Raw genomic sequence first — 13,201 nt, forward strand, 5'->3', positions numbered from 1 at the left:
GCTTTACAGCTGGCAAGCGGTAGGTTGTGGGCATGTTACCTCACTTCTTTAGACCATCATCGTCTTTATATGTGGTTAAGAATGGGTATTGGACACATTCACCTTAAGATCCTTCCCAACTTTTTAATTTCCTTACCCTAGATTTCTGCTAACTACAGAAATAGTCAAAATACTCAGATTGTGTGACTCAACTTTCAGCAAGGACTATGGTTTGTTACATTAAGATAAAATTCACATGGCCGTTGTAACAAATTTTGTATACAGGAACTTCAAACAGAGTCCAATGTTAATTAAAAGAGATTAAAAGTAAACACACATCATCAAATCCAGAAAATAGGCATTTCTTACAGATCTGCTCCTTCAGTTAGGATTGGACAGATATAGTAAAAAGTCAGAAACAGGATATGATCGATAATAATTATTTAAAAGAGGCTTTAATGAACACAAATACCAATCAAGATCTCGAGATTTTTATATTCAATTAATGTAAAAATATTCATGATTAATGTCCAAATAATTTTTTCTTGCAAGACCATATGGAAAAAAATTTAAGTAGCTAAAACAACTTATATAGCTATAAAAAAATCTATATTATTGGGTCAGGAAAGTATTTCAAATTGAGTAGTTTCAGCAGTCAGTAGATTTTAGTTTAGTTCTGAATTGGTCAAAGCTATGTTATAGTCATTAGTCTGTCATTTGTCCTTTATTCAATATTTGCTTTTTAAGGACTTAAAATTTTTAAAAAATATATTTTGATGAAAATCTTTCCAAACTGCATACCTGGTTGTCTCCATAATGGAACCTGAAAAGCTTCAGGGCATGAGACAGAAGTGGAAAGGTATGTGCTGGAGAGGGATGTCCTCAGAGATGGCTAAGGAGGGTAAGGCAATTGGTCCTTGCACAAAAGAGTCCTAAATGATGATGGTTTTAGAGTCCTTATGTATGCTTTTTGTTTTCGTTTCTTCCCCTTGCTATGGCTTGTCATTTCCTGACCTTGTCAGTCTTCTTCCCTTAGTAACCACTTGTTATTCTAGTTTGATGTTGCTGAGAAATCAGAACACCAAAGATGCTCACACTGTATTAAAATAAAATAAAATAAAATAAAATAAAATAAAATAAAATAAAATAAAATAAACCTTAAGGGCATTTGTAAGGATGATACATGTAAGCTTTAGTGTGTGGACTCTACATCATCCATTTTGGTGACCCAGAAATCCTTTGTTAAAGAAAACATGTAAAATGCCTACCTGTCTAGCTCCCAGCACAGCTGGTGCTCTGTAGTATCCCTAATTATATATTCTTTCACCTCCCTCGTCTCTCTCTTCATTTTTAGTTTATTTTCTCTTTTCTTGGCTATGTCTCATGAAGTAGAGATTATTGGATAAGTGATTTTCAGTTAAATGAAAGGTTACTTTGACAACATTGACACCTGGTCAAAATGTACAAGCAAGCATGCATTTACAGACCCACTGCAAATCTGTATAAATTTACTTAAGATATATATATTAAATTTTAATCGACATTAGATAAAAATACAGTAAGCTTTAATTCATTGCACCCCACCTGGACACAGAATCTTTCACTGCTCTGGTTGTCTGGTTAATTTTCACTATGACTCACTGCCCCTCACAATGAGTTTTCCACGGTTCACTCCGGGACTAGCTGCACTGCGGGTGGGGGCAGGGCCAGGGAGCGACAAACAGCCACTCTCAGTCTCCACTTGACCAAGCAGTTACACAATCATCACATCAAAATGATCAGTAAGTGCTCTTTTTTCATTTTTCTAACTTGTGGATTTTGAAACTTTTCTAAAATAATAAATAAGTCCTTCTATATTTAATAATAATAAATTACCTGTATTTCATTTCATTAGCTCACTGATTTCAGCATTATGGCCCAGGTTGCAGTATAAGTAAGGGTGAGGGGAACTGTAATTGAGCATCTACTCCATGCCTACCACTGTACTGGGCACTCTACACACATTACCTTATTTCTTCCCTACTACAAATCTCAAGTCTAACCAGGTCAGTCATTACCTTTTGTTCTGCAAATAACAATTTACTGAGAGTCTACTATGCCAGATCCTGTTTCAGGCACTAGGAAATAACGGGGGGGGGGGGGAGACAAAAGTTTCTGCCCTCTTGTGGCTAACTTCTAATGGAGAAAACAGATAATAAATTTTTAACATAAAATTTTAAAAATAGCATATTATATGGTGATTAATGCCTCAGAGAAAAATAAAGCAGACAAGGAGCTGGGAAATTGTCAGATGGCAGGAGTGGGTTGCAATTTTAACCAGGAAAGCCTTATATTAACTAGAAAAGTAACATTTGAACAAAGATCTGAAGGAGATGCAGGAGCAAGCGATGCCGACCCCACACAGTGGGATGTTCCAGGCAGAGTAGAGCAAGTCAAAAGTCCTAGGGGGAGAGCGTGCCTGGCACATCCAAGAAACGTAGGGGAGGCCAGTGAGGAACAGGAGCGTCAGGGCGAGTAGGGAGGAGACAGGTCAGAGACATCACTGAGGCCAGAGGAGGGAGACCCCAGAGGCCATGGGAAGAGATAAACTTTTCTTCAGAGCCAGAAGAATGACACTGAACAGAGGCTGACTTACATGTGTGACACTTGCTCTGGCTGCTGCGATAAGCCTAGATTGAGGGGAGCAAACATGGAAGCTGGGGGGTGGGGGACCAGTTTGGAAGGCACTGCAATAATCCAGTGGGAGATGCTAGGGACCTGGACCAAAGTAGGAACTGGGGATGTGTAAAGAGTGATCGAACTCTGGATACACTGCGTTGGTGAGAGAAACCGGAGTCAAGGATAACGGCAAGGATTACAGGCTGAGTGACTATGCACGGGGAGGCTGCTGGGGAGGATCTGATTCTGGAGGGAAGATGGAGAGCTCGGGGTTGAAAGTATTAGGTGAGGATGAGTTGGGGTTCAAGGGAGACAGCTGGGCTGAAATAAACATCTGAAGAAAAGCCTGAAATAGACAGAAGCAACAGGTACCACCTTGAAATAGTCCTCCTTGGGTGATCTCAAGGAAGGCTTTGGATACTGACTAATTTCCCACATTCAGAATCAAAAGGAAACAGGAACCAACACTGCTGAATTATGTCACAGGTTCTGAGCTGGGCCTTTAAAGTATATTTTTTCCTCTAAATTACCCCACGGGTTATACAGTGTTATTTTATTGGGTAAGTAAGGGAACTGAGGTTCAGAGAGAGCAAATGCCTTGCCCAATCTTACACTGTAGAAAATCCTGGAGCCCAGATTTGACTGAAGCTGCCTGTATTCGCAGAGGCGTGCAGCTCATTCCAGGCACTCTGTAACCACCAGCCTTTCTGAGGCCAGGTCCCTTTACCAACAGACGAAAACAATCACCTGCAGCCCACATGTTTTACCCATTGACTAGTTACCCTGTAGCTCACTCACCACGTTCAGCAGCATGATGATACAGAAATTGATGCACACGGCAGTCCCTGTGGTTGCAACCTGAGAGTTATTCCTGATTAACGCCCACTTAAAGGCAGCGAAAGTGCTGACGGTCACCACCCGGTAAATGACGATCCCGAAGACGGCAGCGATCACCACGCAGATCTGGCAGGAAGACAGACGACACCCAGTGAGCACCGAGGTGGACTGTTTCAAGAAGGAGCTCCCACCACCTGGAAAATCCTCCAATGAGTAAAGGAGATAAAGCAACGGTGGTCCTGACTCAAGACACTGCAACAAAGTGCATACTTTTCATTGTGGTTGATACTTTGTCTTGTCTCTTTGTATTTCTTTGTTATCCAAATAGAAAAACCACAGTGCCTGAGCGCTGATAAACTGTGTAAGCTATGGGGTAACACTTATGAAACAGATTAGATTGAGCAAATGAACAGATAATTATTCTCTAGAGAAGCCTTCCTATGTTTTACACAAACTCTGTGTTTGGCTTACTATGGGTAACATGAACTCAGGCATGAACCCTAGCTGGTACTGGCCAAAGGAAGACTGATAGTAATAATAACGAAACAAAAGACTGCTCATGTCTTAATCCTAGAGCTGCTGATAGATAGGTGGAACCTGACTGAATTTTAGACAAGGGTGGCAATATGGTGGGATGGACAGTTTGCTGGACTCAGAAGTCACATCTGAGTCCTGGTTCAACTACGACCTAGCAGTGTGACCTTGGGCAAGTAGCTTGTCCTCTCGATGGCTCAGCCTTGATGCTCTGGGTTCCCCCTCTATAGAACAGGGAATACTTAAAATCTATGTCCCCAGGTGCTGTTGTGAAAAATGAAACATAAAGCAACAAATGTGAATGTACTTCAAGAAGGCAAAGCCAGACACAACTGCCTACAAAGCCGAATCTGCAGCAGGGCATGGATCTGACTCTTGACCTGAGCTGAGGGACACTGGGCAAGCTGCCTACCCCTCCAGCTCCCCAGTTTCTTTCTAGATTTTCTGTTGTCCTGTTCTTCCTACTCTGACAAACTAGGATATATATTTACACATACTGGCCATTTGAAAAGAGGAAGGAGGATCCTAACCATCTCTCACTGTTCTAAAATGACATTTTTTTCCCACAAATTTGCATATGTTTTGTTTAGTAATTGATAGGGTCCTACAAAATGATTTCTTTGTAGGAAAAGCTCACAATCCAGCTTCCAGTCAGTGTTCTGCAAACTGATAAGACCATTTGTGAGTCTGAAAATAAATTTTAGGGGGTTATAGCTGGCATCAAGAAAGACAATAAAACAAAAAAATCAGAGTTCATTGCGTATTGTAAAGGTGAGCACTGTCTCAGTCACTATATTGTTTTATACATCTATCTGCGTAGCATGTACTAGGTTCTGACAAAGAATGTATTTGTTACTCTATGGGCATGGTAAAAAAGTTTGAAAACACTGCTGTGGGTCCTGTCTCATAATTTTAGTTCCTTTCATTACGGCATAAAGAAACAAATGGAAACAACATCAGATTTGAGGACTTGAGCTCTTGGCTATTCCTGACTAACCTGGGCTCCTCAACCTTCTGGAGTCACAGTTGCTCCATCTGTAAAATGGGGATAGCAATGCCATCCCTGCCAGCACAGAAAACTGTTGTGAGGATTAGACAGCAGAATGTGCAAAAATGTATCCAAATGCCTGATATGATTAGTGCTGTTACCATGCTAAAAGTTTGTACTTTATGAAACACAGAATTTTATAAAAAAAAAGTTTCAAACCATAAAAAATATTCCAGATGCAGAAACGATAAGCCGGCTGCATTTATCGGCAAATGCTTGATATGGTTCTGGCTTTCCTGAAATGGGATTCATCCGCTCTTTCTTGGAATACTTGGCTTCAAACTGGGGCCGTATTTCTTCCTAAAGAACAAACGGACACATTTTTACGTACTAAAGAGGTGCTCAGACAACAAGAACAAAATCATTTTACCCCACAGGAAAAGTGAGTCAACAAATGTTATAGTCATCAGTCAATCAATGATGTGGGCTTGGAAACCCAGGTTTAAATGTCTAGAAATTGGCCACTTAAAGAAAATCTAAAGAATGATGATTTAGACTTATTATTATCAAGGCTATGTTATTTAGACTGATGGTTAAGTGCCTCTATTATCTTATCAAACTATGCTTGAAGAAAGAAAGTGAGAATGAGAAAAGGGACCCACTTGTCCTGTCCCTGGTGGTTTGAAGCAACTAATAAACTTTTACTTTTATTACTGGGGAAGGATATGGACACCAGGACAAAGAAAGTTTCTGAACAGCAAAATGTTCAGAATTCCTTTTTTGAGTTATGATGGCAATATAATTCTTAGTTTTCTACAATTTTTAAATTTTTCAATTTAGGCAGCTAAAAACTTGGTGAATCTGTTTTTTTTTTTTTTAATAAGCTTCTCTAGGAGTCATTCACCTTTAACCACAGATTTTAAATGTATTCTTCAATGGTATTGAAAACAAGGTAAAATACAATATGTATGTGCAAACTGTAATAATTCTACCTAATTAAACTGAAAAAGAAAAAAAAACAAGGTAAATACCTTTCAAATCCAGCTAAAATCAAGGGTGCTCTAATTCTAAATCAAGCTGAGATTTTATTTCTTGAGTTGAGCCTCATCCAATGTGAAAAGGTTCGGACTCAAAAGCAAGTAAGGGATTAGGAATAAAAGATAACCAGGGTATGCTGAAGTGGTTTTGGTTAATTAAGAACTTGTTCTACATGAGTGTCCTGGAAGACGAGGGAAGATGAGCAGAAACTGGTGCAATGGAGACTAGTTGATCCAGGCAGACACACTCAAGACTCAGATGAAGATACCGACAGAAAGCAAAGAAGGAGCTGACGAAGAGAGGGGATGGAGGGATGGACGGCGGGCACAGTCTGGCAGTGGCCTCCCTGTGTGGGAGGAAGGACAGCCTGACTCCTGCTACAGGATAAGCCCAATGCTGACTTCACCTAGTGGTGCATAATGGGGAAAGGTCGGGGGAGATACTGTTAGAAACAGCCTCTGCCTCCTTTCACTTATTTTAGCCAGTTATGCTTTAGAATATAAACAGAACAGACCTAGAATATTCTGCTTCTTTGGGAAACTCAGTTTATTAGGCTCTAAGTGTCATCAAGAGTCACTGAGCTAATCATCCAGAAGCTGAGGCCAAACATGGAGCCAGACCTGTCATCCTGGGTATTAGACTGAATTGTGTCCCCTTCCCAAAGTCCTATCCCTCAGTATCTCAGAATGTGTCTATATTTGGAGACAGGGTCTCTACAGATGGAATTAAGTTAAAATGGGGTCATTGGGGGGACCCTAATCCAGTATGACTAGTGTCCTTATAAGAATTTAGACAGAGACATGCACAGAGAGCAGACAGTGTGAACATATGGGGAGTAGATGGCCATCTACAATCCACGGAGAGAGGCCTGGAACAGATCCTTCCCTCATGGTCCTCAGAAGAAACCACCCCTGCCCACACCTTGATCTCATTCTCCAGAACTGTGACACAATCAATTTTTGTTGTTTAAGCCACCCAGTCAAGGGTACTTTTATGGCAACCCTAGCAAATTAACATCTTGGGTTACCCCTGAAGAAGGCATGCAGCACACCTGGGCTCTTCTGTGCAGCAAGCTGAGAGTCACAGGCTAAAAGTAAGAGGCATTTCTACAATGAATTCCCAGACTGAGGACTAGAGCTGCACATGGTTTCTGTACACAGGGATGCTGAGGGAAGGGACAGTTCAGTGCACCAAGCTTTTTAAGAGGGCTGGGAAGACAGACGGCTCCAGACTTACAAGGGATATGTTTACCCTAAGGGTACCCACATCTTGGGCCCACCTCAAATGCCAATTGTGACTTTAGATTGGTTTAATTAAGTTTCTTAAATAATGCCACACTTTGTAGCTGAAAGGGGAACATTTCTTTAAAAATGAAAAAGTCCAAAGGTAAAGTAATCTGTCTTAGGTGACACAGTTGCTTAGTGGTGACTCAGATTCCCAGGTAAGAGCATTTTCCGTTCCATTTGAAAGTCACTCCCATAAACACACGTAACGAAAAACAGAACAGCCCCACCCAGAAGAAAGTCCTCAGTGCAGTCCAGCTGTGACTGGCAGACTCCAGAAGTCATCTGGGCAGCCTCTTCCAACGAAGAAAACTGTTTTCTGGAGAATGAGTGCTTATAAAAGCATGAGTGAGGCCTTATCAAAAGAACAAGGATTGCCGAAAATCCCAGTATCATTTCTAAAAAACTACCCAAATGTGTCCAAGAGCATGAGGAGAAAAGGCAGCCATCCACAAGGCATGATGCCACAAGGCATCCTCTCAAAATTATCTCCCCCACCAAGTCTATCATAGGGCTAAAATTCTCACTTACGTTTCCAAAAGATTCCTTTTAATTTATAAAAATATATATGTACGCCTCTTGGGAGGAAAATACCCTCTAATACCCATTATTGTAACTGGTGCATCTGATTCACTGGCACAGCAAGGCTCTGAGGAGATGGAACTCAGGAGAAGGAAGAGATAACAGACAGGAAGAAAGAAAGAGGAGTTCAGGTCTGGAATGACTCTCAAGGGAAAGCAGGGTCCAAGGGGGCACACGGTGACCTAGTCCAGCATGAGTCCTCAAGACTTCTGACAGGAATGGGGCAAGGAGACATGAAGACCAGACACAGGTTAGGAAAGGGCACAGTGTCCTGGCCTAGAGGGGATGAAGGGGAAAGTGACATGCTGAGAAAGCGAAGTCTGGGGGACTGCGTTTACCTCTCCTGGACAGTTTCGTCTAGAGTTGGTCCTGCTTTCAGCCACATCCATCAAAGAAGCTGCTTGAGGGGTGATTTCCCCTACATATTTATCACTTAAGGCAACACCTCTGAGCCTGTGCGTGTCTAGGCACTGTCCAGGGTACTGAAGAGCTCACAGAACCATTTCCCTGGAGCACTTAGGAGGTCTGCTTCCATGTGCCTAAAATTGCAGAGCTAATATTCTCCTTCTGATGAAGTAAAGAGAATGGTTAATGTTTAAGGGAACTAAACAAATCTTACTATCAATTCTTCTTATGCCTCTACCTACAAGTGAAGTGCTTTACTGAGCCATGGAATTTTACTCCAATAAGTAATCAAAGTGTTGTGTGTGTGTGTTTAACTCTGCTAGTATCTTTTTATACTGCTTGAAATTTCCTGCAAAGACAGGTATTAAAAATGCTTTCTGAAGAAACCTGACTTCTGTTACAGAGTAGAGAGCGATGACTCAAGGGGGATTGTGTACTTCTTGGTGATTTGCTTTTTAAAAATTTTTGAGATAAATGATACAAACCTCCTCTTCTTCCCAGTCTATCAAATCCCAGTCATAAGCAATTACTGCTCTCCTTCTTTTCCAAAACTCCAGGAAAACTGTCGCTGGAATAAACAGAGAAAGACAGACATTTTCAAACAAAACAATGCCTTTAATGTGTCATAGAATAATGAAGCCATTGTAAAGAATGACAGTTGTTTGTGCAACATCCTTAAATATCAGAATTTTTAGCTAAGCTTCATTTAACAAGGATCATTTTCTGAGAATTACTAAGCCTGTCTCAAACAATGAAAACTTAAGAGATTTCATTTAGAATTAAATTAAGCTGATTTGTGAGTCATAGCAGAACAGACTTATTAGAATGACAAAGCTTCTGGAATATAAGAACACAGAAAACTAGGTTACCATCATCTTTTTAATTGATAGAGTATTTATTCCAAAAAGTGAGGGACAGAAAACCAAATACAGAACTTAGCAGTTCACATGTATTTGATTGGCAGTGATTTCTTGTCCCCCAAATCCTCCTCTGGACAAATATCTATAGAAAGTATCTTACTATTTTACCAAAGTAAGCTATTTTGTTGGAAAAAAGTGTCCTATTGCTTCTCTTTTTTTCCCCCCAAACTGTGTCTTTGTTGTCATACTGAAGGCAAAAGTGTGTAAATTCTGTTAAGAACCTTTTCCAGTGTGTTGGCCTCCCTGTCCAGGTAAATCTGGGAGTGATTCTCATTTGGCCAAAGAAACTTTTTAGTCAGTTCAACTTAAAAATATCAACAAAAATGAATTGCTGAGCATTATACAATGACAGAGAGATCAACAAATAATCAAGATATATTTCTACTGCCTGGGAAGTCACAAGCCAGATGAGGAGACACATACACACACATACTCACCACTCCGAGGATGACTGCAACTTAGGACATCACAGAGGCACCCTAGGAGAGGCAACTGCTGGGTCTGTCTCTACTGGGCCTTGCTGTGTACTTAGACTTGCAAAAGGGAAAAATATGTCCTATATTTGGAGTCAGTTTCATGGGGAAAGGTACACATCCAAATGCTCATTCCAAACAGCGACAGTTACTTTCTTTTCTACTCCCCCTTGCTCTACACTACCTCATGAGTGGTATTTGGACATAGAACATATATTTTAAAATAAGTAACTGGAAGGATGGTATAGAGTGATAGTTACGAGCTCTCTGGCTTGTGACCCAGACATTCCTAGATTTGAAATCCAGTTCAGATACTGTTGGCAAATGAATTAACTTTTCAAATTCTCAATTTCCTGCTAAGCCAATGAGTGATGGCAATATAATTCCTATCTGCAATGCCAAAATTCAAAACACTCTAAAATTTGCAAGCCTTTCCCCACCTCCAGGTCTGGCACAAATTCATCTTGAGGCCAGCTCTGACCTTGATGGAGGTGAGGCTACTTACAGTCTCTACTGATCCCTCTCAGTGAGAATACGCATACGTTGAAAGCAGCCATATTAACGTATCTGAATACGGGGTCCTTCTCAGACCTCATGGGCTATTATGTAATATATGGTATAAACACCACAGTGCCTTTCTAAAATCTGAAAAATTCAGAGTCATAGTTGTTAAGAAAGCCACACCTAAATAATCAAGTGCTTAATTTTAGAAGAGGGAAGTGGAAATAAACAGAAGTCTTTGGAGGTTGATAGAAGTGCCAAGGCTGAGCAGCAGTTTCCACTGGAGTCCTTCCTAGGTGTCTTGCTGTGTCAGGGGTTCCCAAGACCACCTCCAGGCTTGATGATTCACTGGGACTCACAGGACTTAGCATACAGTAGTACATATGGCTGATTCATTACAGGGAAAAGCTGAAATGCACAATCAGCAAAGGGAAAAGGCACATGGGATGAAGTTTGGAGGAAACCAGGTGCAAGCCTCCAAGAGTCGTCTCCCAGTGGAGTCACACAGGATGTGCTTAATCCCCCAGCAGTGAGTTGTAACAACATGTGAAATGTTAGTAACAGGGAAGTTCATTAGAAACTCAGTACCCAGGGTTTTTAATCAAGGGCTGGACACATAGGCACCCTCTGCCTGGCACATTCCAAAATTCCCGAGTCTCACAAAAAAATCAGGTAGGTATTCAGCATAAATCCTAATGTTTGGGCAAATCGTTTATGTAAAATGGGTTACTCTCAGCAGTTAGGGTGGGGAAAACTATTCTGAAGTTTAAGTTCCCAGATGCCAACATAAGCAGGACATTCTAAAGCAGGCCTGCTATGTAAACTCTTTTCTGCACATTTGCCCTCTGCCTCACCGAATTATCTTGTCCTTGCATGGGGTGCCTGAAACATCTCCTTCCCTGGGTCCTCTGGCCAAATACCACTTTATTGATTTCTCTCTTTGGTTTCCAGAGTCTCTCCTGGCCTTAAAGAGACAGTGTAGCCAACCCTTGAATGTGTGGCTGTTCTCCGTAAGAGTCAGGACAGTAGCCCTTGGCCTTAGAGAGGCTTGATGGGGTGAGGAGGGGGTCTATCTAGCTGACTCCTAGCTACGAGGCCACACTTTAATCTGGAAGCCTCAATTTCTACTGAAATGAGAAAAGCCAAAAAGAAAGATAAAGAACGCCTACTCTACCAACTACAGGAGCTGAAACTACTTATAAATACAAAAGTGCTGTGCCCCAGGGTTATCAGTTCATTGCGGGAGCTGGAATTTACTCTGTATCATTCCCTCTGAGCTACACATTTCTGGGAGGCCTGGGAAAGTCCACACTTATTCCCAAAGCTGCTAAGAATACAGCACTGCCAACTTTTGCCCTCTGGTAACATGATAGGTATTGAGAGGCCTAATTTGATTCTTCATTTTAAAAATGTCTATACTGGTAGTCCAAAGGAAAATTATGTTTAATGCCAGAAAATAATTCTAAAGGCATTTTTACTTCTTATTTTTGGCAAAAACAAGGAGCCTAAAGATCCTATAGTCTAACTTCTTTCCTTGCCAAAAGATTATGTTCCAGTTGTTCGTGGAAAAACAAGAATTGAGCTGTGGCTAGCAATAAAATGAGCAGTGCCTATGAAAGAGAAAGCGATTTTTATTTCAGAATGATGACTTGCTGACTGATGACTCCAAGTATTTTCAGAAACCTGGTCAAGATGATTCTCTTAATTCCTAGGAAAGCAGAATGACTTATTTCATATACACATTCAGTTGTTTTTCTCCCCATACTAATTTTTTAAAAGTAAAATTAATACTACTAACAGATTTCATCTTTTCCTTTATAACTTTCTGAGAATGTTCATTTGGAGGAAGAACAGAGGAGTTTCAATGATGTGCTTTTCAAGAACTTAGAAATAAAGAAACAAGATCACCTCCTGAGAGCTTAACTTGTAAAATCTTCATACAACAGAGAGTGGTGGGATTTAGGGCAAGCTGGAGAGTGAGTGTACCATGTAAAATGATAGATTTTTCTCAGTTTTCATTGTACTTTGGCCAGATCTTCAGATTTTTCAAGAGAAACTATAAAAATCTATTTCCATGTGAAATATTTCAATTTCAAAATGTTAGGATATATTGTTAGGATAAGTGTTATTCATATATTTCTAAAATTGGTGAAAACCAAACAGAACATTTTTACAGGTTGCTAATTTGCAATATTTGGGGTAGGTGATTGGCAGTCATAATGCAAATAACTATAAATGAGTAACTAGAGAGTTTATGAAACTCTAAATGCCAAGATGAGGGTAATCTCAGAGTCCAGGAAGGACAGGAATGTGACTATGAATATACTTCATACGTCAATAAGGTAGATAAAAACAAAAGCACAATGGGGAGAGAAATAAAATATACAAAAGGACCCAATTGCAAGATATGAAAAGAAAATACACTGGAGAGAATTAACAGAAGATTAGGTTTTTCAGAGGAAAAGATCAGTGAACCTGAAGACAAATAATCAGGAACAATATAAAAAGGAGCACAGAGAACACAAAGACTAAAGAGACTAAAATAGGGTCACCAAAGCATAAGTGACCTGTAGGACAATATTGAGTGCCTAACACTCATGCAATTGGAGTATCAGACAATATGATTCTGGAAAATTGTCTAAAAATACACAAGACCTGTACATGGGAAGTTATGTAACATTGCTTAATGAAATTATAGAACAGTTAAATAAACGAAAAGCTAAATGACATTCATAGATAGGAATACTTGATATTAAATCTTCAGTATTCCCAAACTGATTTGTTGATTCAGCTCAATGGCAGTCAAATATCGGGGGTGGGAGGGTTTAGAAATTGACAAGTTAATTCTAAAATTTACATGAAAATGCAAAGAGCCTAAGGTAGACCAAACGATTTTTAAAAAGAATAAGATTTCAAGGCTTACTATTACACTATAATAATCAAGACAGAGTGCTGTTACATAAAAGTACACATATGGATCAAACAAAAAAAATTCCAGACATA

General features: G+C 40.1%; 1 protein-coding gene across 1 annotated transcript in view; it reads right to left on the reverse strand.

The window, feature by feature from the left end:
• The window catches only part of ANO4 (anoctamin 4), a 308,805-nt gene that overhangs the window by 43,428 nt on the left and 252,176 nt on the right, over window positions 1-13,201 (reverse strand). The window contains exons 15-17 of the mRNA XM_072973171.1: window positions 8,790-8,872; window positions 5,216-5,356; window positions 3,436-3,600 (exon numbers count right to left, since the gene is read on the reverse strand). Of these exons, the coding sequence (XP_072829272.1) occupies window positions 3,436-3,600; window positions 5,216-5,356; window positions 8,790-8,872 (389 nt within the window). The remainder of the gene's footprint in view (window positions 1-3,435; window positions 3,601-5,215; window positions 5,357-8,789; window positions 8,873-13,201) is intronic.

The sequence above is a fragment of the Vicugna pacos genome, chromosome 12, assembly GCF_048564905.1.
Source record: "Vicugna pacos chromosome 12, VicPac4, whole genome shotgun sequence".
Lineage (NCBI taxonomy): Eukaryota > Metazoa > Chordata > Mammalia > Artiodactyla > Camelidae > Vicugna > Vicugna pacos.